Raw genomic sequence first — 26,470 nt, 5'->3', positions numbered from 1 at the left:
AATATTACAGACGGTCAGTGCAATGGGATTGGAGTTATCGACATACATCAGGTTACACTCTTGAGGTGCTCAATACAATTATGATACATTTAGTATTCGCGGCATAAATTTATTGAGAGTCGTACAGCCCGAGGGGTCTATACAATTCCCAGCCCCCATTAGCTACGTTGGATAGTTCAGCTAAAGGGTACGGGCATGAAGGGCCGCCTTTGTGCTCACTCCCAGGGTTTATATTCCCCTCGCTCCCTAGGGCGCAATGGGATTGCCAGGTCCAGATGTCTCCTGGAGCCTCTCTGACTCCAGCGCAAGCAGCTCCCCGAGCAGCCGCGGGCGGCGCTGTCCGCGGAGGCCGGCGGGCGGCGCTGTCTGCGGAGGCCGGCGTTGTCCGCGGAGGCCGCCGGGCGGCGCTGTCTATGGAGGCCGGCGCTGTATGTGGAGGCCGGCGGGCGGCGCTGTCTGTGGAGGTCGCCGGGCGCTTGCTTGACTTTCTGTCGCCGAGGCCTGAGTTGAGGGTTTGGCCGCGGCGAGAGACCGGAGGCCCCGGCAGTGTCGCTGAGGAGAGGCGGTGAATTGTGTCCCTCCCGAGGCCGAGGGGCCCTCTCTCCGGCTCGATGTGCTGCCGGGGGAGCGAGCGGGACCTGCAGAGCTCGGCCCGGCGGATGGGCGCCTCCCTCCTGCTGCAGCTCTCGGCCCACGAGCGGGAGCTGGACCTGGTCTTCCTGGATCACAGCTACGCCAAACCCTGGAGCGCCCACCCGGAGGCCAGCAGCTCCAGGCCGGCCCGCCTGCTCTTCGTCACCCCCAGGAGGCACCAGGACAGCAGCAGGTGAGGGGCCGAAGGGTCAGCATTGAGGGAGAGGGACAGGGGACGAGGGGGCACGGACAGGGGCCGAGGGGGCCGAGGGGGCACGGACAGGGGCACGGACAAGGGCCGAGGGGGCACGGACAAGGGCCGAGGGGGCACGGACAGGGGCCGGGGGGGCACGGACAGGGGCCGAGGGGGCACGGACAGGGGCCGAGGGGGCCGAGGGGGCACGGACAGGGGCCGGGGGGGCACGGACAGGGGCTGGGGGGCACGGACGGGGGCCGAGGGGGCACGGACAGGGGCCGAGGGAGAGGGACAGGGGCCGGGGGGCACGGACAGGGGCCGAGGGGGCCGAGGGGGCACGGACAGGGGCACGGACAAGGGCCGAGGGGGCACGGACAAGGGCCGAGGGGGCACGGACAGGGGCCGGGGGGGCACGGACAGGGGCCGAGGGGGCACGGACAGGGGCCGAGGGGGCCGAGGGGGCACGGACAGGGGCCGGGGGGGCACGGACAGGGGCTGGGGGGCACGGACGGGGGCCGAGGGGGCACGGACAGGGGCCGAGGGGGCACGGACAGGGGCCGAGGGGGCCGAGGGGGCACGGACAGGGGCCGAGGGGGCACGGACAGGGGCCGAGGGGGCACGGACAGGGGCCGAGGGGGCCGAGGGGGCACGGACAGGGGCTGGGGGGCACGGACAGGGGCTGGGGGGCACGGACGGGGGCCGAGGGGGCACGGACGGGGGCCGAGGGGGCACGGACGGGGGCCGAGGGGGCACGGACAGGGGCCGAGGGAGAGGGACAGGGGCCGGGGGGCACGGACAGGGGCCGAGGGGGCACGGACAGGGGCCGGGGGGGCCGAGGGGGCACGGACAGGGGCCGAGGGGGCACGGACAGGGGCCGAGGGGCACGTCCACCAATCACTCCAAGTAGATAAGGTCATGAGAACTCTCAGACTGCGGGTTTCTTTCTAGAAAAGTTCGATTAAATCTTGCTGAGACTACGCCTGGGGTATTGTGCACAGTTGTCTGTCCACCTAGTGCAAGGCACTAGCCAGGAGTATGATGGAAAACTCTGCACTTGTCCGGCTGAGTGTGGTGCCAACAACACTCAAGAAGCTCAACCCAATCCAGGACAAAGCAGCCTGCTTGTTTGGCACCCCAGGCACCACTTAAATATTCATTCACTCCACCACCGACATGCCGATGGCTACAGTATGGACCAGCCACTAACCAAGGTGCCTTCGACAGCACCTTCCAAACCTCTGACCTCTACCATCTAGAAGGATAAGGGCATAGGAGCATGACCACCTGCAAGTCTCTCTCCCAGCCATGCACTGTCCTCACCTGACCATCCTCGCTGTTCCTTCACTGTCATTGAGTCAAAACCCTGCAACTCCTATGATTTGTGCTTGAGGTGGAGACCAGAACTTGTTGCCAAGAAGTATAAGATTTTGCTATTAGCAATAATATCATCTTCTCCATGACCCTGACCTGCATATTAGATCGGATGGCAAGCTGTACAGACTGAAAGCAAAGGCAAATGCAGCACCTCATAATCAGAAACTCCTCTGCGCTGATGCCGTACTAATTGCTTATATGGAAACTCAACTACAAAAGTCAAGGATTGTCTCTCCCATGTCTGTAACTTGTTCTCCCTTATTGTAAGCATCAAGAAAACATGAAGTAGTTTGCATATTCTGCAACCTTGGGTCCACGGTGACAGACATCTGTCTCTTGATGCAGAACTTGATACTCGCAAAGGGAAAGTGGCTGCCTCCTTTGTTCGACTCTCAACTTGCCTGGAATCACATCCAGCTGACTCTTAGGGCCAAGGTACTTATTTCTGAGGCCTGTTTTCTCAGCACCTTGTTGTATGACTGTGAAACGTGGAGGGCTTAGAGCGATCAAGAAACAAACCTCAACAACTGTGGCACATTCTGGACATCTTACGGGAGGGCAAAATTATGAATGCGGCAGTCTTCATCTCCAAGCTCCCAAGTATGTTGGCGCTGATCAAGCAGAGGGGACTTTGCTGGCTTGGGCATGTTCACAGGATGGAAGACGGACGCTTACCTGAAGATTTTCTATATGGCGAGGTAGCTGGAGCTGGATGACCAGCGGACATGCTGAGCTCCTTTTCAAGGAATTTTTCAAGCGTGACATGAAGGCCTTAAAGGTTGATTCTCACACCTGGAAGACACTAGCTGATGACAGAGGAAAATTACAACAACACCAGTGGGCCAGCATGAGCCACTGTGACGATCAGTGGCCACAGTGGCTTGGCAACAAGTGGCAACATAAAAACAATTACCCAAAAGGACACCTGATAAATCACTTCATACGTGGCACTTGTGGCAAAACCTGTTACCCATGGATTGGTCTCCAGCCATCAGGAAAAGTGCACCAAATTAATCTACCTCATCACCAATGAACTTGATTCGCTGCACACCCATCATCTTGTGTAGAAGGAAAGAAGATGGCAATGCCTAATAAGAAAAGAAACAAAGAACTGTGTGCAGTCAAAGTCCAGTTGGTCCTTTCAGCATGTTCTGCAATTCATTAACATCATAGCTGACCTTCCCCCTCAACTCCACTTCTCCACCTTATCCCTTAATTAACCTAATTGGGAATTCCTTATCCAGAGAGTGCTGAGAATGTGGAACTCAATACCGCAGAGAGTGGTTGAGGCAAATAGCACCCATGCAATTCTGGGGGAAGCTAGATGAGCACATGGGAGATGAATAGGAGGTTATGCTGATTTGGTGAGGTTAGAGTGGCGCATTAATATCACAAAGCTGTTGGGCCAAATGGCCTGTTCCTGTGCTGTGAATTTTATGTAATTATGTGTAACCTTAATGGAAAAGTGGTTGAATCTCCACCCAAATGCTGTCCCATGGCAGTTCCAGAATTTTTCACCTTTTTTTTGGATTGCCACCCTTGCCGCAAATAATGATGGGTTCTATGTTTTGCAGTGATTGTGAAGTAACTGTAGATGTGGAAACAGTGGTTCCAACCCCAACACCCTTGTATGATAACCAGAAGGCTCGGAGTGTGATGAATGAGTGTGAGCGCCATGTCATCTTTGCAAGAACAGACACAGATGCTCCTCTGCCTCCTGATGACTGGGAGGATCACATTAACAGGTGGGTACCTTCCACAATGAGCACCCTTGATGTCAGTGGCTCCTGGGCTGGTGCCGCATGTGGGGATCATCATCAATAGATAGCATTCTTATTACAACAACACCATCTGTTAGTGCAATGAGCCTTGCGTGCACACCCAGGCATTTCAACAAGCTGATCGAATCTCTACTTCGCTGTTTTGCATGTGTTGTCAGTCAGGTCTACTTAGCGATTGTCTTGTATTACAGCAGGGCCTGTTGTAATGCAAGTACTTTCAACATGAGTTAGTCCAATCATTGGTGTAAAACATAACTGAAAAGGTAAATGGAATGTTGGCTTTGATCTCAAGACAGCTGCAATACAAATGGTTGGCAGTTTTTGTGCTAGCTGTACAGAGTTCTGTTAGATCCCCAACTGGAATAACTGCATTCGGTTCTGGAACCGCAACTTAGCCAAAATACCTTCACCTTGAAAGGGGTGCAGGGGTACATAATCAACAATGCGAACAACTTGGGGCATTTAGGCACTATACCCAAACCTAAGGCCCTTGACACTAGTATTATAGAGCCAGGTATGACACCAAACCAATAAGAAGATAGTACATCAGATGACTTGAAGCTTGGTCGAAGGAGTCGGCTTTAAGAAGTATCTGAAAGGAGGAAAACGTGGTCGCGAGGTGAAGGGAGGGAATTGGAGCTGAAGTAGCTGAAGGCGAAGCCACCAGCGGTGGTGCAATAAAAATAGAGATTGTCAAGAGGCCAGCATAAGATGAGAGCAGGTAACTTGGAGGCATGTGAGCTGGAGGAGATTAGAGATTGGGAAGGGTGAGGCCATGGAGGGGTTTGCACGAGCATGATGATTTTAGAGCCAGCGCAGGTCAGTGACACTGGGGTGATGGGGGATGGACTTGGTGCAAGTTAAGACATGGGCACCAAGTGTTTTGGATAACCTCATATATAATGAGAGTAGAATGTGGGACACCAGCCAGGCCTGCTTTGGACTGGAGAGGTCTAGAGGTAATGAAGGCATTGATGAGGGTTTCAGCAGCAGATGAGCTGAGACAGGGCGAAGTCGGGCAATGTTACAGAACTGGAAATGGCGTGAATGTGTGCTTAGAAATACACCTCTGGGTCAAATATAGTTCACCCAGGATTCAAACAGACTGCTTTAATCTCAGCTTGTTAGCAGGGCGAGGGATGGAGTATGCGTGCATTGGAGTGCTGCTTTGGGCTGCATTAGAATGCTTAAATTGGAGTTTGGTGAGTGCGGGAGTTCAGTGAAGAGGGAAGGAGGTGATCCTTTCATTTGCTACCTTTCCTCAAAAAGAAGAGTAGTGGCTTTGGTAAGAAGGACCTGGTGAGTATTTCTGCTGTCCTTGATTTTCTCTAAACTAGAGCAAGTAAAAGTAAAGGGAGTAGTTCAAGGGTAAGTCATGACAGGGCAGCTTGGCCTGTGCTCCTGTGTGACGTGGGAAGTCAGGGTCATGTCCAGGGCGACCATGTGTGCAGGACATGTCTGCAGATGCACCTAGATGAAATCTACGTTTCGGAGCTGGAGCTGTGGATGGAATCAGTGTGGAGCATCTGCAGGGTGAGATCTTCGTGGAAAGCACGTACAGTGAGGTGGACACACTGCAGATAAAGAGCGCACAGGCAGAAAGGGAATGAGTGAGTGCCAGACAGAGTCAAAGCACTAGGCAGGTAATGCAGGAGTCCCCTAGGTCCATCTTCCTCTCAAACAGATTTCCCATTTTGGATTCTGCTGGGGTCGATGTTTTTACGGGGGAACCTGAGTGGGGAGACAGAAGAGAGGGAGACAAAGATAGGAATGAAAGACTGAAAAGTAAAAAAGTAAAAGTGGAAACAAGGGCTGGCAGCAAACAGGGCCCTAGTACAAAACAAATGTGTAAAAATGTTAATAAGACAAGCCTAAAGCTACTGTAAATGCAGGCATGGAGCATTCGCAATAAGATAGATGAATTAACAGCACAAATAGATGTAAACGGGTATGATATGCTTGCGATTACGGAGACTTGGCTGCAGGGTGACTAATGCTGGGAACTTTAGGAAGGACAGGCAAAAAGTAAAAGGGAGTGGGGTGACATTGTTAGTTAGGATGAACATATGAAATAGGAGCAGAAGTAGGCCATTTGGCCCCTCGAGCCTGCTCTGCTGTTCAATAAGATCGTGGCTGATCTGTTTGTATTTTAAATTCCCCATTCCCATCTACCCCCGATAACCTTTGATTCCCTTGCCTAACATAAATCTATCTACCTCTGTCTTAAAAATATTCAATGACCCCGCCTCCTCCACCTTCTGAGGCAGAGAGTTCTAAAGTCGCACAACCCTCTGAGAGAGAAAAAAAATTCTCCTCATCTCTGTCCTATGAGGACAACCCCTAATATTAAAACAGTGCCCCCTAGTTCTGGACTCACCCACAGGAGGAAACATCCTTTCCACATCCACCTTGTCAAGACCATTCAGGATCTTAGATACTTCAATCAAGTCACCCCTCATCTTATAAACTCCAGTAGAGATAAGCTCAGCCTGTCCAACCTATCCTCATAAGACAACCTACTCATTCCAGATATCAATCTAGTAAACCTCCCCTGAACTGTCTTCAATGCACTTACATCCTTTCTGAAATAAGGAGACCAAAACTGCACACAGTATTCGAGATGCAGTCTCACCAATGCCCTGTATAAAATCTGTACTTTTAAGTTCAATTCCTCTTGTCATGACGGATAGTATTGTATTAACCTTGATTACTTGCTGTGCCTGCATACTAACTTTTTGTGACTCTTGCACCATAACACTCTGATCCCTCTGCACCATGGAATTCTGTAGTTGTTCTCCGTTTAAGTAATACTCTGCTTTTTTATTCTTCCTGCCAAATTGAACAAATTCGCATTTTCCCAATCCATACTTCTGGGTGTTAGGAATGAAGTTTGACTTGTGTTTCTGTATTTATGTGTTAAGAAAAGGAGAAACTTAAGTTTTACTTTCACTTGAAAAGATGCCTGCATCCCAATGAGATTTTATGACTCTTGAAGGGAAGTTAAAGCAAAGTAGAAAAAAACTGCCTAGCAACAGGGGTGCAGAAGGGAGGCCACACACACACATGTTTCAGTTCGGTTGGAAGCAGATGCCAGGGGAGGTTGGACACAGAGGGAACTGCAGAGGAAGCAGGTTTCCCCAAAGAACAGAAGAAGAAAGAGTCCCAAGAAGACCTTCTAATCAATGGGCAAAGAGAACGAACAGGAATCAGGATAAGGTTCTTTTAAGTGAAGTTAAGAGTGAGGAGCAGAGAAAGACTCCAAGCTTAAAGAGGGAAAGCTACAGGAAATTAAAGCAAAAATAGGCTTGCGAGAAGCCAGAAGTTCCAAGGAGACAGCTGAAAGTCTGTAACTCTTTACTGTGGGCTTGTGAAGCAGTGGTGTTCTGTTAGCATAGCTGAGTCAGAGAGAGAGAGCGTGGAAGAAAGATTGATTGCGTGTGGCGATCCAGGGGAAAGGAACATTGGAAGGAGAGTTTGAAACCCTGGAGATGGACCCTTGTGAAAGGGCCATTTGGGAGAAGATTCCGAAGCAGGTTCTTCGAGAGTGGAGTTTTGAAACCCTCGTGTGAAAGACGGAGTTCAGTGAGACTGGTTGGCTCACAGGGTGACAAGCAGCTGGGGGGAGTTCATGAGCAATCCATAGCATCTGTTTCGGATGGTATCTGTCACTTGGTTTCAGAGTGTGGTTTGTCTGACCACAGGCCATCTATTGGTTTACATGGACTGTATATTTACTGCCAATATTAGAGCATAAGATCGCTTTTGTAACACATGTTCTCCTTGCAAATCTGTATATATCTGTAAAGGTACAGCTGTGGGTGAAAGAGTATTGTAATATAGCTCATCTTGCTGCTTCTGTTAAATTTGTTAAAGTTCTTCAGCTGACTCCTGTGACTCTGTTCAGTAGCCACTCACCACCTATCTAAACAAAAAATAAAAGTTAGAATCTAACAAGCCGGGTTCCACCCTGGGATCTGGCGTGCCCAGAAGTAACATCATCTGGGATCATAACATTATCTATATCTACCTGGAAACTCCGTATGTATTCGTCACAACATACTTCCCTCTATCTATCTTTCTGTCGTCTCCAAATTTAGCTACCATGCCTTCGCCCCCCCCGCATCTAAGTCATTGATGTAAATTGTAAAATGTCGAGGCCCCAGCATGGACCTCTGTGGGACTCCACTCATTGCAGCGTGCCAATCAGAAAAAGACCCATTTATGCATATATCTCTGTTTTCTGCCAGCCAGTCAATCTTCTGTCCTGATTTGTATGTAACCCCATACACTATGAGCTTTTATTTTCTGCAGTAACCCTTGATGTGGCACCTTAACAAATGCTATCTGAAAATCCAAGTATGGGATGTCTATAGGCTCCCTACTATCCACTGCACAGGTTACTCCTTCTAAGAACTCCAATAAATTGTTGAAACATAATTTACCTTTTATAAAACCATACTGACTCTTCCTGATTACTGTGAGCTTTTCTAAGTGCCCAGCTATAACTTCTTTTTAATGATCGACTATAACACCTTCCCCACGACAGACGCCAAGTTAACTGGCCTATAGTTTCCTGTTTTCTGCCTTCCTCCCTTCTTGAATAGAGACAGTAAAGGAATGGCAATATATTTCCAAGTCAAGATGGTGAGTGACTTGGAGGGAACTTCCAGATGGACGTGTTCCCATGTGTCTGCTGCCCTTGTCCTTTTAGATGGTAGTGGTCGTGGGTTTGGAAGGTGCTGTTTAAGGAACCTTGGTGAATTCCTGCAGTGTATCTTGTAGATTGTACACACTGCTGCTACTGTGTGTTGGTGGTGGAGGGAGTGAATGTTTGTGGATGTGTGCCAGTCAAGCAGGCTGCCTTGTCCTTGATGGTGTCAAGCTTCTTGAATGTTGTTGGAGCTGCACACATCCAGGCAAGTGGGGAGTATTCCATCACACTCCTGACTTGTGCCTTGTAGATGGTGGACAGGCTTTGGGGAGTCAGGAGGTGAGTTACCCGTTGCATGATTCCTAGCTCCTGACCTACTCTTGTAGCCACAGTGTTTATATGGCGAGCCCAATTCAGTCGCTGGTTAATGGTAACCCCCAGGATGTTGAAAGTGGGGGATTCAGTGAGGGTAATGCCATTGAGCATCAAGGGGTGATAGTTGGATTCTCTCTCATTGGAGATGGTCATTGTCTGACACTTGTGTGGAGTGAATGTTACTTGCTATTTGTCAGCCCAAGCTTGGATATTATCCAGGTCTTGCTGCATTTGGACATGGACTGCTTCAGTATCTGAGGAGTCGTGAATGGTGCTGAACATTGTGCAATCATCAGCGAACATCCCCACTTCTGACCTTACAATGGAAGCAAAGTCACTGATGAAACAGCTGAAGATAGTTGGGCTGAGGACACTAACCTGAGGAACTCCTGCGGTGATGTCCTGGAGCTGAGATGACTGAACTCCAACAACCACAACCATCTTCGTTTGTGCTCAGTATGACTCCAACCAGTGGAGAGTTTTCTCCCTGCTTCCCATTGATTTCAGTTTTGCTAGGGCTCCTTTGTGCCACACTCGGTCAGATGCGGCTTTGATGTCAAGGTCAGTCACTCTCATTTCACCTCGGGAGTTCAGCTCTTTTGTCCATGTTTGAACTAAGGCTGCAATGAGGTCAGGAGCTGAGTGGCCCTGGAGGAACCCAAACTAGACGTCATTGAGCAGGTTATTGCTAAGTAAGTGCTGCTTGATAGCGCTGCTAATGACCCCTTCCATCACTTTACTGATGATCGAGAGTAGACTGATGGGGCAGTAATTGGCCAGATTGGATTTGTCCTGCTTTTTGTGTACAGGACATACCTGGGCAATTTTCCACATTGTAGGGTAGATGCAAGTGCTGTAGCTGTACTGGAACAGCTTGGTAGGGGTGCGGCAAGTCCTGGAGCACAAGCCTTCAGTACTATTGCTGGATATTGTCAGGCCCATAGCCTTTGCATTATCCAGTGCCCTCAGCTGTTTCTTGATATCATGTGGAATGAATTGAAATGGCTGAAGACTGGCATCTGTGATGCTGGGGACCTCAGGAGGAGGCCAAGATGGATCATCCACTCGGCACTTCTGGCTGAAAATTGTAGCAAATGCTTCAGCCTTATCTTTTGCACTGATGTACTGGGCTCCTCCCTCATTGAGGATGGGGCTATTTGTGGAGCCACCTCCTCCTCCAGTGAGTTGTTTAATTGTCCACCACCGTTCACGACTGGGTGTGGCAGGTCTGCAGAGCTTAGATCTGACCCGTTGGTTGTTGGATTGCTTAGCTCTGCCTATCACTTGCTGCTTTTGCTGTTTGGCACACAAGTAGTCCTGTGTTGTATCTTCACCAGGTTAACACCTCATTTTTAGGTATGCCCGGTGCTGCTCCTGGCATGCCCTCCTGCACTCTCCATTGAACCAGGGTTAATACCCTGGCTTGATGCTAATGGTAGAGTGGGGGATATGCCGGGCCATGAGGTTACAGATTGTGCTCGAGTATAATTCTGCTGCTGCTGATGGCCCACATCGCCTTATGGATGCCCAATCTTGAGTTGCTAGATCTGTTCGAAATCTATCCCATTTAGCACAGTGGTAGTGCCACAGAACACGATGGAGGGTATCCTCAATGTGAAGGCGGGACTTCATATCCTCAACACTGTGCGGTGGTCACTCCTACCAATACTGTCATGGACAGATGCATCTGCAGCAGGCGGGTTGGTGAGGATGAGGTCAAGTATGTTTTTCCCTCTTGTTGGTTCCCTCACCGCCTGCCGCAGACCCAGTCTAGCAGCTATGTCATTTAGGACTCGGCCAGCTCGGTCAGTATTGGTGCTACCAAGCCACTCTTGGTGATGGACATTGAAGTCCCCCACCCAGAGTACATTCTGTGCCCTTACCACCCTCAGTGCTACCCCAAAGTGGTGTTCAACATGGAGGAGCACTGGTTCATCAGCTGAGGGAGGGCGGCACGTGGTAATCAACAGGAGGTTTCCATGCCCATGTTTGACCTGATGCCATGTGACTTCATGGGGTCCGGAGTCAATGTTGAGGACTCCCAGGGCAACTTTATACTGCTGTGCCGCCACCTCTGCTGGGTCTGTCCTGCTGCTGGGACAGGACATGTACCCAGGGATAGTGATGGTGGTGTCTGGGACATTATCTGTAGGGTATGATCCCGTGAGGATGACTGTGTCAGGCTGTTGCTTAACTGGTCTGTGAGACAGCTCTCCCAATTTTGGCACTAGCCCCCAGATGTTAGTAAGGGCGACTTTGCAGGATTGACAGGGTTGAGTTTGCTGTTGTCGTTTCTGGTGCCTAGGTTGATGCCGGGTGGTCTGTCCGGTTTCATTCCTTTTTTGTGACTTTGTAGCAGTTTGCTACAATTGTGTGGCTTGCCCGGCTATTTCAAAGGGCATTTAAGAGTCAACCACATTGCTGTGGGTCTGGAGTCACATGTAGGCTAGACCAGGTAAGGATGATAGATTTCCTTCCCTAAATGACATTAGTGAACCAGATGGGTTTTTACAACAATTGACAATGGTTTCATGGTCATCATCAGACTTTTAATTCCAGATTCTTATTCAATTCGAATTTCACCATCTGCCGTGATGAGATTCGATCCCAGGTCCCCAAAGCATTACCCCGGGTCTCGGGAATACTAGTCCAGTGACAATACCACTATGCCATCACCTCCCCCTAAATGGCATCAGATGATCCTTTGAATGTGGAGTTTGGTGGGGTGGAAAGTGAAGACTGGAGGAACTGTATCGTGAGGGGAAGGGCTCTGTTTCTCTCTCCATGGATGCTGCCAGACCTGTTGAGTATTTGCAGCGCTTTCTATTTTTGTTTCAGTTTGCCAGAATCTGCATATTTTGCTTCTATCTACTGCTCCAATTTAATATGTGGTATTCGCTGCTCACAATGTGGTTTCCTATACATTAGGGAGACCAAACGCAGACGCAGGGACCACTTTGCAGAACACCTCCGTCCAGTTCGCAAGCATGACCCCGAGCTTCATGTCCCTTGTCATTTCAATTCTCCACCTCCCTCCCACTCTGACCTTTCTGTCCTTGGCCTCCTTCATTGTTCCAATGCAAACTCTCGGAACAGCACCTCATCTTTGGACAGCCTCTGGGCTCAACATTGAGTTCAATGGTTTTAGATCATAATAGATGCCTTCATTTCTTTTTTTTGGCTGGTTCTTTATTTGTTCATCTGGACAGCTGCTTGTGAGCCATTCACACCTCATTTGGACAAACCTTTTTTACTGCACCCGTTACCACAAAACCTTTTGCTTTTTAATCTCTCCTGCCCACCAGCCTATCACAGATCTTCCCTTTCGTTTATCCTCTTGCATCCTCCCTTTCATGCTTAAAACCGAATACATTTCTATCTTTCCTCAGTTCTGATGAAGGGTCTTTGATCTGAAATGCTACCATCTGTGGAGAGAAACCTATCTGACCTGCTGAGTATTTCCAGCGTTTTCTCTTTTTATTAAAGGAACAAACTGTGTGTCCAGAGGAGCTGTAAAGGGGAATGGTGGCATCATCAACAGCTGATGCAGGAAAAACCGGGGGCAGAGTTTATGATCTGAGTTTAGTGAATTCATTGTTGAGCCCAGAAAGCTGTAAAATGCCTAATCGAAAGCTGGGCTTTTCATTGGAACCGTGTTGGAGGCCAAGGAAAGAGAGGTCAGAGTGAAACGGAAAATTAAAATGACAGGAAACCGGAAGGTAGGGGGCCATGCTTCCAGCCTGGCACCAACTGGAGATAAAGGGAGCTGTTCTGTTGGGACAGGCTCCACTTAAACTGAGTGAGATCAGTGTCCTTGTGTATCAAGTAATTCGGCCAGTACACAGAGCATTAAAAGAATAAAGATGGGATGAGAGGATTCAGGAAAGGGGAAATTTAAAAGCATCACTTTGGGTAAAAATAAGCAGTGCGGATCAGTAACAAAGGTAAGAGGGCATAAACATACCTGCACCTATGGGATGATGGTTGGATGATAAGATATTTAAAAACTTGATTATAACTGAGTGTGCTGCATGTGGATTACAGCTATAAAGGTTGTTTCTTGAAAGTGGGCAGAAAGTTTTGGCATGGCAAGGGGAGGGGGCGGGGTTTTGCTTCGCAGATGGAAATACCACCAATAAACTTCATACTGCGCACATAGTACAGATGGTTGCTGGCTGCGATGGCGGGCTGTGGAGGTTGCTGATGGTGTAGAAATAAACCAACAATCAGCACACAGCAAGGCCAGACTGTTGGCAAAATTTGCACTTTTTTTCTGATCCCTGTTTTTACACATTTGGAGTCATACCTAGCACAAAGGAAGATTGTTGTGGTTGTTGGTCAGTCATCTGAGTTCCAGGATGCCACTGCAGGAGTTCCTCAGGGTAGTATCCTCAGCCCAACCATCTACAGCTGCTTCATCAATGACCTTCCTTCCATCATAAGGCCAGAAGCCGGGATGTTCACTGATGATTGCACATTGTTCAGCACCACTCACGACTCCTCAGATAGTGAAGCAGTCCATGTCCAAATGCAGCAAGACCTGGGCAATATCCAGGCTTGGGCTGACAAGTGGCAAGTAACATTCATGCCAGGCAGTGACCATTTCCAACAAGAGCGAATCTAACCATTGCCCCTTGATGTTCAGTGGCATCACCATCACTGAATCCTCTACAATCAACATCCTGGTGGTTATCATTGACCAGAAAGGGGACTGGACTAGCCATATATATACTTTGGCTACAAGAGCAGATCAGAGGCTAGGAATCCTGTGACGAGTAACTCACCTCCTGACTCCCCAAAGCCTGTCCACCACCTGCAAGACACAAGTCAGGAGTATGATGGAATACTCTCCACTTGCCTGGATGAGTGCAGCTCCCCACAACACTCAAGAAGCTTGACATGTCCAGGACAAAGCAGCCCACTTGATTTACACCCTTCCCACAAACATTCACTTCCTCCACCACTGATGAACAGTGGCAGCTGTGTGCACCATTTACAAGAAGTACTGCAGAAACTCACCAGGGCTCTGTAGGCAGCACCTTCCAAACCCTCAACCACTACCATCTAGAAGGACAAGGGCAGCAGATAGCTGGGAACACCATCACTTGAAAGTTCCCCTCCAAGTCACTCACCATCCTGACTTGGAAATATATCGCCGTTCCTTCACTGTCACTGGGTTGCAATCCTGGAACTCCCTCCCTAACAGCACTGTGGGTGTACCTACACCACATGGACTGCAGCGGCTCAAGAAGGCAGCTCACCACCACCTTCTCAAGGGCAATTTGGTATGCGCAATAAATGCTCCCCTAGCCAGTGATGCCCACAACCCTTAAATGAATAAAAAAACATTTACAGCTTTACATAGCTTTTATAGCAGATAGATTTGAACGAAGTAAGAGATTTTAATTCTCGAATAAGATTGAGTCCATGAAGTATAAACCTGCCTTTTCAACTCTGGAGAAAACAGCTCTCAATTAGACTTTTATATTCTATGATTCTGAAAAAGTCACATGCCAAAATTCGATATGGTTTTAATTTCTATTCCATTTTTACACATGGACAACTTGAGAAGACTGAGCAGTTTCAATTTTGTTCAAGTTTTTTGTGAAAGCATAACCCTCAGTCCTGTATTTAAAGAACCTCTGTTGCAATAAAGATACTAATTTCACCGCCATCGTTTTGTAGGTCTCTGCTAGTTAAGGTATCGTTGCCAACATATACACCTTCGTTTTAAGCACAAAAACCCCACTGAGAAAGTGGTTCAACCGTGGACAATAAGGAGTTAAAAGATAGTCAAGTATTCACTTCAAAGGAAGAGGCTTATCATGTTACGAAAAAGAGTAGTCAGCCTGAGGATTGGGAGAATTAGAATTCAGCAAAGGAGGACCAAGAAATTGCTAAGAAATGAGATTGAGAGTAGACTATGGGTATGTAAATAGGAAGACCTCAGTGAAAATAAACATGAGTACATGAGAGGCAAAGACTGGAAAATTATAAAGGTGAATAACAAAATTACAGAAAATTAAACAAGTCACTGTAACTCCTGACGCTGATCGGCCAGGTTCAAGGAACAGTTCCGCATGCACACTCAGCTCGCACTGCATCTGTCGCCACCGTCACAGTTTATCCCATTGCCGGTGAAATGGGTATGGGCCCTGAGCCCTTTCTCTCTCGCTCCCTCCGCTGCCCCAAGCCCTTGCTGGCTGTGACTGTTGTATTCTCTCCACCACCCCAAGCTCCTGCTCTAGTTCTCTGTCTGTCGTCCCCACTCCCTCCATCACCCTGAGGCCTTGCTGGCTCACTCTCTCCACCTCACCGAGCACTGAGTGGCTCTCTTTCCACTGCCTCCAGCCCTTCCTTGAGCCCTCGATCTGGTCATGGTTATGATCTCGGCAGCCTTCTGCCAAACCCTTGCCGTGCTGCGCTCCCATCTCTGGCAGTTGTGAGCCATGGTCTATCTGGCCCTGCTGGTGGTCAGCTATTTGCGAGTGCCAAAGTATTTGTGCATCTCAGTACATGCGAGGCAATGTCAATAGCTTTCACACCAGTCAGCTTTGGCAAAATTCACATGCAGGAATTTATTATTATGACACAGCTGATGGTAAAGGCTGACTTCAAATCCCAGAGGGAAACTTGAAACAACTGTCATTACCCATTTTTGCAATTTGTATGTTTCAAGATGCAGGCTTTGAATTCAGACCACTGAGTCTCGAGAGGTTTTTTTATGAAACTAAATTAAACGTTTATTAATACAAGATTGTGAACACATACACATGGCTACAAATTTACTACTATAGTAACTACAAAAATCCCCTAATTAATCTGACGCTCAGTTATACCCCCGTTAAAGCAACAGTAAAACTCATAGATATAAAAGGACCTCTGGCAGAGCACCCCCTGGACAGTCGCATTCAAAATGAGTTTCTTTCAGCTCTGGGCCCTTGCAGACAGACTTGAGGTTTACAGACTGGAGGCTTCTCACACTTGATGGATCTTACATGCCTCTGCCTTACACACAATCTCCCTTCTCCTTTATACTTTGAATGTAAATTTTCCATCGGATTGCCAAGTTTTTCATTTTATCTCTTCTGACAATAACATCCTTTGATTCCACCAATTTTGATAGTAAGCTGAAACAATAAACACATTGCTTGGCATTTTCTAGCTAGGTGCAAGATTTCACTCATTCTTTTGAATGCTTGATTTAAAAATGCAAATTGCCCCCTTGACACCTTTGCTTCTGAACCTCCCCATGTTTATCTAATTACCATTTCAAACCTACTTCTTTCTGTACATCAAAGCCTCTAGATCCGCTGGCTTTAATCCAATTAAGGCACACGCACACATATAGACACACACACCACTAAACTCTTTTTAAAAAAATAATTTCCAATAACATTATAGACATTAATCTGTTCATGATATTGTATAGTGTAAGCATGTGTGAGCACATTTGCAGTCTGGGAAACAGTGGACATTAAGGTGTAACCTTGTAAGTAGAGTTTCCTGACCACCATTTGGATTGTTTCCACTGGGACTAACATGACACTTGAAGCAGAGTTATGCAATTCACTCTGCTTTAAACCATTCTACAAATCTGTATTATTTTAATCATCAGAGCATGTCAGTCACTGACATTGACATCGCAGGCAGTGTGAAGCAAGGTGTGGGAAGTGCACCTTTGTGGTTGTTGCATCATTAAACTCAGCCTAAACAAAGACTTTGTTATCTGTCTTCATGCTTGGAGACACAAAAAACATTCGGGAAATAATGGGAAACTAGAGAGAATTAAAGCGCGATGAGTAAAGAAATAGTATTGGCGAAACGATTGAGACTAAGTTGCAGCATCCTAGAATTTTAAAAGAGGTAACTACCAAGACAGTGAGCACATTGATTTTACAGAATTTCTTAGATTCTAGAACATTCCCAAGGATCGGAAAGTAGCAGACATAACCCTGCTGTTTAAGAAAGGAGTAAGGGAGAAAATGGAGAAGTATTGGCTGGTTAGTCAAACATCTGTACTTGGGGAAATACTGGAGTCTATTATCAGGGACATGCTAAGAAGCACATAGAAAATCAGAATTTGTGTAAGGGAAACCATGTTTGTTAAATCTGTTAAAGAGTATTTTAAGAATGGAACGTGCGATGAATGGCGGCGGCGGGTGTCACCAGTGGATGTTGTGTATTTGGATTTTCAGAAAGCATTCGTTAAGCTGCCACACAAGGTTGTTCCACAAAACTATAGGACCCATGGGAGGAGGTACTATATTAGCATGGGTTGAGAATTGGTTAATGGACAGAAAACATAAGGGAGCAATAAATCGGAGATTTTTCCGGTTGGCAGGCTGGAACTAGCAGGTTACCACAGAGATCAGTACTTGGTTCAGCTATTTAGAAACTACATCAATGACTTACATGAGGGACTGAGTGAAATGTAGGCAAGTTTACTGATGATACAAAGCTTGGTGGGAATATCAGAGGTGAGGAGCACACAAAGAAGCTGCAGAGCTTCATAGGCAAGGTTGGGTGAGTGAGCAAAACATGGCAAATGGAATATCCCATGTCAAGTGTGAAGTTATCCCCTTTGATAAGGAAACTAAAAAAAAAACAGAATACTTCTGTAATGGTGAGAGATTGGAAAATGTTTGCATTCCTGGGACCTGGGCGTCCATGTACATGAATCACCAACATTTATGTGCAGGTATAGCAAGCAGTGAGGAAGGGAAATCATATGCTCTGAAGAAGGGTCATACAGACTCGAAATGTTAACTCTGTTTCTCTCTCCACAGATTCTCTCAGACCTGCTGAGTTTTTCCAGCATTTTCTGTTTTTATTATAAGGGAAATGCTATGTTAGCTTTTTTTTAACAAAGGGATGGAAGTGTAAGAATAAGTGCAGTTATACAGAGTATTGGTGAGGTTGCACCTGGAGGATTTTGTGCTGTTTTGGGCTCCTTACCTAAGGAAGGTCATAGTTGCCCCAAATGGGATGCCTGGAAGTTCACCGGACTGTTGCTTAGGATGTGCAGAGATTGAATACAGTGAGCCTATATTCCCCAGAGTTCAGAAGAATGAGAAGTGAGCTCATTGAATAAAATTCTTCAGGGGCTTGTCAGGGTAGATGCTGGGAAAATATAGACCAAGAATCAGGGATTTAGGACTAAGATGATAAATTTCCTCAGTCAAAGGGTGGTGAATCTTTGGAATTCTCAAACCCAGAGGGTTGTGGATACTCAGTTGTTGAGGATATTTAAGATTGAGGTCAATAGCTTTAAAAGTATGAAGGGATATGGAGATAATGTGTGAGAGTGGAGTTGAGGTCGAAGATGAGCCATGATCTTGTTGAGCAGCAGAGCAGGCTCCAGGGGCCACATTGCTTGCTCCAGCTCCTATTTTTTATGAACTAATGAATGGACGGAGGTGTTCCACAAATTGGTCACCCAATCCTCATATGTTAGAGAGACTGCATCATTAGCAGTGAACACAGTGTACTAAATTGAGAGAAGTACAAATAAATCCCTGTTTCGCCTGGAAGGAATGTTAGGATGTTGAGAAGGGAGGAAGTAAAAGGAAAAGGTCAGTATCCCCTGCATTTATATGCCAAGTGTAGGGGTGTTGCCATTATTAGAGGAGTGGACCAGCATCTCATGGAGAGAGTGGCACATTCAGCATGCCAGAAGGAAAGGTGGGGGTTGAAGATGTGTGTGGTATATTTTTGACTATCACTGCCATTTCCTTCTCTAGCTCCACACGGGAGAATTGCATCAGCTTTGCTTCCAGTTTCCATCTTGGCTCCATGGTTCATCTGCAACTCTTTCCTTCCTTGAATCCCCTATCTCCATTTCTGGGGAATAGACTTTTGACCAAAATCCACAAGAAACCCACTGACGCCCACAGCGACACTTCCTCCCTCCTGGCTTCCTGTAAGAACCCTGTTCCATTTTCCCAGTTTCCCTGTCTCTGTCACATCTGTTCTGACAAAGCCACCTTCATTCCAGAGCTCCCTAGGATTCCCTTACATTGGTTGACAGGGCCCTTGACTGTGTCTGTTCCATTTCCCAGAGGTGTGCTCTCACCTGTTCCCCTCCTCCCATGAGTTAATGCAATGGGGGGTGGAATAGGCTTGACAAGCTGTCGACCTTTCTTTCTTTATAGCACTTCTTTCCATTTCGAGTGAATTAGGTGATTTTGGCTAATGAGTTCATGGGCCTCAGTGTTTTTTCTGTTGTGCCTGTGCTGCCTGGTGGGTCTGATCCATCTCCTGCATCTCCTCTCCAGGTTAGGATGGACTGCTGCTCAGAACAAACTGTTCAACAAGATTGTGAAGGCGTTGCATTCGGACAGGTTGGCGAGACTGGCGAACGAGGGGGTGAGTACCATGCGATTACTAAGCCTGGTGCATGTTTGGCATGTAATGTCCTAACTCCCTCAAAGATGGATGGCAGCTGTTGCCAACAACTGGATGGTGAGGTGATGGATGAGTTTGATTGAATCCTGGCCTATGGTGTGGGTACTGAACAGCTGAATTAGAGCACAGCCTGACAATTGGGAGAGTCTGTCTGACTTAGGAACAGATGCCTTGGAATATAGGGGCACCCAGAGGAGTGGTGTGGGGGGGTTAATGGTAAGAGAAGTGGTTTTGGAAGAGCATCTTCTCACCCTTGCCTACCTACCCCTGCCCACTCTCACATCACCAATCTGCACTGTTTGATCCAAACCCAGGCAATATGTTGGTTGCTCATCTGCTCAGCGAGGCAATGGCGACTCACCCACGTTGGTGGTCAGTCAAAGGCAGGGTGAGGGTGATATCACACTTTTAACAATCTGATTATGCTTCTGAAGATGGGAAATAGCAGGATACATTTACAAGACTGCCTTTAAATAGCCACACAGAGAAACCCCAAATTCCATCTCTGATCTCCCCGAGAGTGTGAGAGGACCATCCTGGGACAGGCAGTCAGCAGCACCTAGAGCATCTAATCTATCTAGAGGATCGAGCATCTAGTCTATACTCAAGTAGGAGTAAGGGTAAAATAAAAACAAGGGTCCATATTCTATTTAGTTAAGATATGTCTGGGGAGCTCAGTCCCGTGATTTGCACATCCTGCACTATGTGGGAAATCCTAGACGCTGCTGGTGGCTGGTGGATGACCATGTGTGCAGGAGGAACTCGAGCTCCCGGTTTTGGTGCTTGAGCAGCAGCCGGGGTCACTACGGTCATTCACGAGGCTGAGAGGTTCGTGGATAACACATTTCAGCACATGGTCACCCCGCAGCTTAAGGAAGTGCAAGCAAAGAGTGAATTGGGGACCGCCAGACAGAAGAAGGGGCCCAGGCAGGAAGTGAGGGAATCCCCCGAGTGCATCTCACTCACAAACCACTTATCGGTCTTGGAAAACGTTGAGAGTGACGGTTCCTTTGTGGAGGCCAACCAGAGCCAAGGCGATGGCACTGTGGGGTCCAGCTGCTCGGGGAGGGAGGAAGAAATGTGGAAGGGCAATAGTGGTAGGGGTTAGTGAGGGGAGTAGACAGGCGCTTCTGTGGCCGTAGACGTGACTCCAGGTTGGTATGTTGCCTCCCAGGTGCCAGGGTCAAGGATGTCACAGATCAGCTGCAGGACATTCTGAAGGGGGAGGGTGAACAGCCAGAGGTCGTGGTCCGTGTTGGGACCAATGACATGGAAAGAAAGAGAAATGAGATTCTGCAAGCAGACTTTAGAGAGGTAGGAAATTGAAAAGCAGGACTTCAAAGATAGTAAACTTCGGATTACTCCCAGTGCCACGCAGTAGTGAGTATAGGAACAGAAGGATACAGCAGATGAATGCGTTGCTGGAGAGATGGTGCAGGAGGGAGGGCTTTAGATTCCTGGGGCATTGGGACTGTTTCTGGGGGAGGTGGGACCTGTACAAGTTGTACGGGTTACATCTGAACAGGAACTGGACAAACATCCTCGCGGGGAGGTTTGCTAATGCTGTTGGGGTGGAATTAAACTAAATTGGCAGGGGGATGGGATCCTGAAAAGTAGTTCAGAGGGAGAGAAGCTGAGATGGAATTAGAAGTTAAAACACTAGTAAGTGAGTCTGGAAGGCAGAGGAAACATAGGCTAGATAAGAAAAAAGTGAGTTTAGCAAGGCTAAATGGAATATATTTTAATGCAAGGAGCCTGAGGAGTAAGACAGACGAGCCGAGGGCACAGACAGGCACACGGGAATATGATATCATAGCTATGGCCGAGACGTGGCTAAAATAAGTACAGGATTGGCAGCTCAACATTCCTGGTTATAGGGTATTCAGACGAGATAGAGAGGGGGATAGAAGAGGAAGGGGGGTCTCAATATTGATCAAGGAATCAATTCTAGCAGTGAGGAGGGATGGTATCTTGGAAGGATCATCAAATGAGGCCATATGGGTAGAAGTAATAAACACAAAAGGGGAAAACACGCTGTTGGGTGTGTCCTCTAGGCCCCCAAACAGTCAGAGAGAGATAGAGGATCAAATATGTCATCAAATTTCAGAGAAGTGTAAGAATAATAAAGGCAGTAATTGTAGGAGATTTTAACCACCCAAATATTAACTGGGATAGTTTTAGTGTGCAAGATAAGGAGGGAGCAAAATTCTTAAGTTGCATCCAGGAGAACTATTTTAGCCAGTACATAGAAAGCCCAACAAGGCTGGACCTAATATTGGGAAATGATCCCGGGCTGATGGAAGGCGTATCGGTAGGGGAGCATTTTGGAGATAGTGACCATAACTCAGTTAGATTTAGGATAGTTATGGAAAAGGATAAGGTTGGGCCGGGAATAAAAGTTCTAAACTGGGGAAAGGCAAATTTTACTAAGATGAGATACGATTTGTCCCAAGTAGACTGGGAGCAGCTACTTACAGATAAAACTGTGTCAGAGCAGTGGGAGGAATTCAAGGAGGAAATAGCGAGAGCAAATATGTTCCTGGAAAGACAAAGGTGGGGTGACAAGTCAGGAGAACCCTGGATGTCAAAGGACATAAAGGTTAGAATGCTCAATTATGCAAAATCCCTAGAGGAGTATAAAATGTGTCAGAGCAGTGGGAGGAATTCAAGGAGGAAAAGCGAGAGTACAGGGCAAATATGTTCCTGTAAAGACAAGGGGGGGTGGGGGGCGGAAGACGTGGATACAGTCCTCAATGAATACTTTGCGTCGGTCTTCACAATGGAAAAGGACGATGCAGGATTAAACATCAGGGTGGAGGACTGTGAAATATTACCGAAAATTAACATAGAGAGAGAGGAGGTACTAGCAGGTTTAGCGGCCTTAAAAGTGGATAAATCCACAGGCTCGGATGTGATGTATCCCAGGCTGTTGAGGGAGGCAAGGGAAGAGATAGCAGGGGCCCTGGCAGTAATTTTCAAATCCTCTCTGGCCACAGGTGAGGTGCCAGAGGACTGGTGGACTGCTAATGTCCCATTACTAAAAAAGGGAGGAAGGGATAGGCCAGGAAATTACAGGCCAGTCAGTCTAACCTTGGTGATGGGGAAGTTACTAGAAAGAATTCTGAGGGACAGAATATATCTGCACTTGGAGAGACACAGGTTAAACACGGATAGTCAGCATGGATTTGTCAAGGGAAGGTCGTGTTTGAAAGGGAAGGTTGTGTTTGAAAGGGAAGGTTGTGTTTGACAAATTTGATCGAATCTTTTGAGGAGGTAACCAGGAGTGTTGATGAGGGTAATTCCTTTGATGTGGTCTATGTGGACTTTAGCAAGGCTTTTGATAAGGTCCCTCATGGCAGACTGGTCAAGAAAGTAAGAGCCCAGGAGATCCAAGGCAAAGTGGCACATTGCATCCAAAATTGACTGAGAGGCATGAAGCAGAGGGTGATGGTAGAGGGATGTTTCTGTGACTGGAAGTCTGTTTCCAGTGGGGTTCCTCAGCGCTCGGTGCTGGGGCCCTAGCTGTTTGTGGTGTACATAAATGATTTGGACTTAAATGTAAATAATTGGGGACTAAGTCTCTCTGTCTTCTGCTTGGGAGGGAGGGGAAGTCCAAGTGCAGGGAATTCTCGTTTGTGAAGGATTAGTGATGAATCGATTGGCCAATGTGAAACCAAGGCTTTTTTGTTCAGGCCAGCAATGAGCCGGTGCTGCGGAGGATAGCAGTGGACAAGTGTGCTCGGCGCATTCGACAGGCCCTTGCCAGTGTGAACTGGGACACCAAGTTAACGCAATGGCTGCACACGACTCTGGTGGAAACCCTGAGCCTGCCGATGCTGGCAGCCTACTTAGACGTTCTCCAGACCCTGAAATGCAAGGTATGGCGATGAGAAACTCAACTGCATTCACTTGGTGAAAGAAAAATGCATTTATCTTGTCCCTTTCGTGGCCTCAGGAAATTACAAAGTTGCTTTCGAGCCAAAGTTGCCTTCCGGTTGTAGGGAAATGCAGCAGCAAATTAGCACAGAGCAAGCTCCAACAAACAGCAAAATGGCAATGACTGCATAATCTTGTTGTATTGATGTGGGTTGAGGAATAAATATTGGCCAAGAGACAAGAGGCAATACCCCTGCTCTTCCAGTAGTTCATAGAAATTTTGTATAAACATCTGAGAAGACAAACGGGACTTGGGTGGAGCATTTCTTCCAAAACACAGAACCTAAGACAGTGCAGCAACACTTCAGCACTGACCCCTCCGACAGGACTGACCCCTCTGACAGCACTGACCCCACCGACAGCACTGACCCCTCCGACAGCACCGACCCCTCCGACAGCACCGACCCCTCCGACAGCACCGACCCCTCCGACAGCACCGACCCCTCCGACAGCACCGACCCCTCCGACAGCACCGACCCCTCCGACAGCACCGACCCCTCCGACAGCACCGACCCCTCCGACAGCACCGACCCCTCCGACAGCACCGACCCCTCCGACAGCACCGACCCCTCCGACAGCACCGACCCCTCCGACAGCACCGACCCCTCCGACAGCACCGACCCCTCCGACAGCACCGACCCCTCCGACAGCACCGACCCCTCCGACAGCACCGACCCCTCCGACAGCACCGACCCCTCCGACAGCACCGACCCCTCCGACAGCACCGACCCCTCCGACAGCACCGACCCCTCCGACAGCACCGACCCCTCCGACAGCACCGACCCCTCCGACAGCACCGACCCCTCCGACAGCACCGACCCCTCCGACAGCACCGACCCCTCCGACAGCACCGACCCCTCCGACAGCACCGACCCCTCCGACAGCACCGACCCCTCCGACAGCACCGACCCCTCCGACAGCACCGACCCCTCCGACAGCACCGACCCCCCTGACAGCACTGACCCCTCTGACAGCACTGACCCCCAGCACTGACCCCTCTGACAGCACTGACCCCTCTGACAGCACTGACCCCCAGCACTGACCCCTCTGACAGCACTGACCCCTCTGACAGCACCGACCCCCAGCACTGACCCCTCTGACAGCACTGACCCCTCTGACAGCACTGACCCCTCTGACAGCACTGACCCCTCTGACAGCACTGACCCCTCCGACAGCACTGACCCCTCCGACAGCACTGACCCCCAGCACCGACCCCTCCGACAGCACTGACCCCCCTGACAGCACCGACCCCTCCGACAGCACTGACCTCTCTGACAGCACTGACCCCTCTGACAGCAACGACCCCTCTGACAGCACCGACCCCTCTGATAGCACCGACCCCTCCGACAGCACTGACCCCCAGCACCGACCCCTCCGACAGCACTGACCCCCAGCACCGACCCCTCCGACAGCACTGACCCCCAGCACCGACCCCTCCGACAGCACTGACCCCCCTGACAGCACTGACCTCTCTGACAGCACCGAACCCTCTGACAGCACTGACCTCTCTGACAGCACTGACCCCTCTGACAGCACCGACCCCTCTGACTGCACTGACCCCTCCGACAGCACTGACCCCTCCGACGGCACTGACCCCTCCGACAGCACTGACCCCTCCGACAGCACTGACCCCTCCGACAGCACTGACCCCTCCGACAGCACTGACCCCTCCGACAGCACTGACCCCCAGCACCGACCCCTCCGACAGCACTGACCCCTCCGACAGCACTGACCCCTCCGACAGCACTGACCCCTCCGACAGCACTGACCCCCGGCACTGACCCCTCTGACAGCACTGACCCCTCTGACAGCACTGACCCCCAGCACTGACCCCTCTGACAGCACTGACCCCCAGCACTGGCCCCTCTGACAGCACTGACCCCTGGAAAGTATCATTGCAGATTTTGTGCTCTCACATATGCAGTGGGATATGATCATGTGATCTTGTGACTGGAGCATGTTCCAGGAACTGCAAAGTGATGGTGCTACCCACTGAGCTACAACAGACACTTCAAAGCCCAATCGGGAAAAGAGTTGAAGAAGGTTAAGTGTGAGCCTGTGATTCAGTCTGACACTGGAGTGCTGTACCATCCGAGAGATGTCCACAGAGTGCTGCACTGTCAGTACTGAGAGAGCTCTCTAGGCCTCTCTCTTGGCCCCGTACCCCACCTGCGCACTGGGCCCCCCTGGTGCACACACTCAGCCCGCCCCGCTTGGCCTGCCCCGCCACGCTCGCTCACCGCCCCCCTTCCCTCCCGCCACACTCGCTCGTGCTTGAATTATACAAAGCCCTGGTTAAACCACCCCTGGAGTATTGTGAGCAGTTCTGGACACCACACCTTTGGAAAGGTATATTTGGACTTGGACGGAGTGCATCGTAGATTTAGCTGGACACCAAGGGTTAAATCATGAGAGATTACACAAAATAGAATTACTTTCCTTTGGTTTTAGAAGGTAAATGTGTGATTTGATTGTTTTTAGGATCTTACAGAATCACTGAATTTTACAGTGCAGAAAGTGGCCATTTGGCCCATCAGGTCTGAATGATCAAACTCCCGACATCTCCCCACGACCCTGCACATTGTTCCTTTTCAAATAATAGTCTAATACTAATGCTTCAACTGAAGCTGCCTCCACCACACTCTCAGGCAGCGTATTCCAGACCTTAACCATTCGCTGCATGAAAACATTTTCCTCATGTCACTTTTACTTCTGTTATGACACAGCAGGTGGTATTTGCCAGGCTGACCAAATCCACAAGGGAAACCTGGCCATGCAATCACAGCGGTTTTGCAGTTTGCATTTGTTACAAGAATATTTGTGCACTCAATTCAGAAGTTATGAGTCCACTACCACCTTTAGAGATTTTACAAATTAAATTAAAACATTTATGAACGAAAGAAAAGAATAAAGCATAAATCAAGATTACAGTTACACGGTTGCTTAATATTATAATATTATAACAATTCCCAGAACTCTTAGTTAACCAGACTCACAATTACACATCCCTTTTAAGGCAACAATCCAAAAATACATTTTAAATTTATAGATTCAACCCAGCAAGGTTACCACAAGCACCCACTTGACAGTGGAATTCCAAAGGCTTTTAACACAACT

At 48.6% G+C, this 26,470-nt stretch overlaps 1 protein-coding gene across 2 annotated transcripts in view; it reads left to right on the top strand.

Moving 5' to 3' along the window:
* Positions 1–493: 493 nt before the first annotated feature.
* The window catches only part of kansl3 (KAT8 regulatory NSL complex subunit 3), an 83,605-nt gene continuing 57,628 nt past the window's right edge, over positions 494–26,470 (top strand). Inside the window, exons 1-4 of one of the 2 annotated variants that reach the window (XM_078565356.1) lie at positions 494–826; positions 3,778–3,948; positions 19,288–19,378; positions 23,110–23,295. In XM_078565356.1, the coding sequence (XP_078421482.1) occupies positions 612–826; positions 3,778–3,948; positions 19,288–19,378; positions 23,110–23,295 (663 nt within the window). In that variant the 5' untranslated portion in view covers positions 494–611. The remainder of the gene's footprint in view (positions 827–3,777; positions 3,949–19,287; positions 19,379–23,109; positions 23,296–26,470) is intronic. The other variant, XM_078565357.1, reaches the window with a different exon arrangement.

Source organism: Cetorhinus maximus, chromosome 20 (genome assembly GCF_964194155.1).
Source record: "Cetorhinus maximus chromosome 20, sCetMax3.hap1.1, whole genome shotgun sequence".
NCBI lineage: Eukaryota > Metazoa > Chordata > Chondrichthyes > Lamniformes > Cetorhinidae > Cetorhinus > Cetorhinus maximus.
Note: the sequence above shows the minus strand (reverse complement) of the source record. Positions and strands in the feature narration are given on the sequence as shown.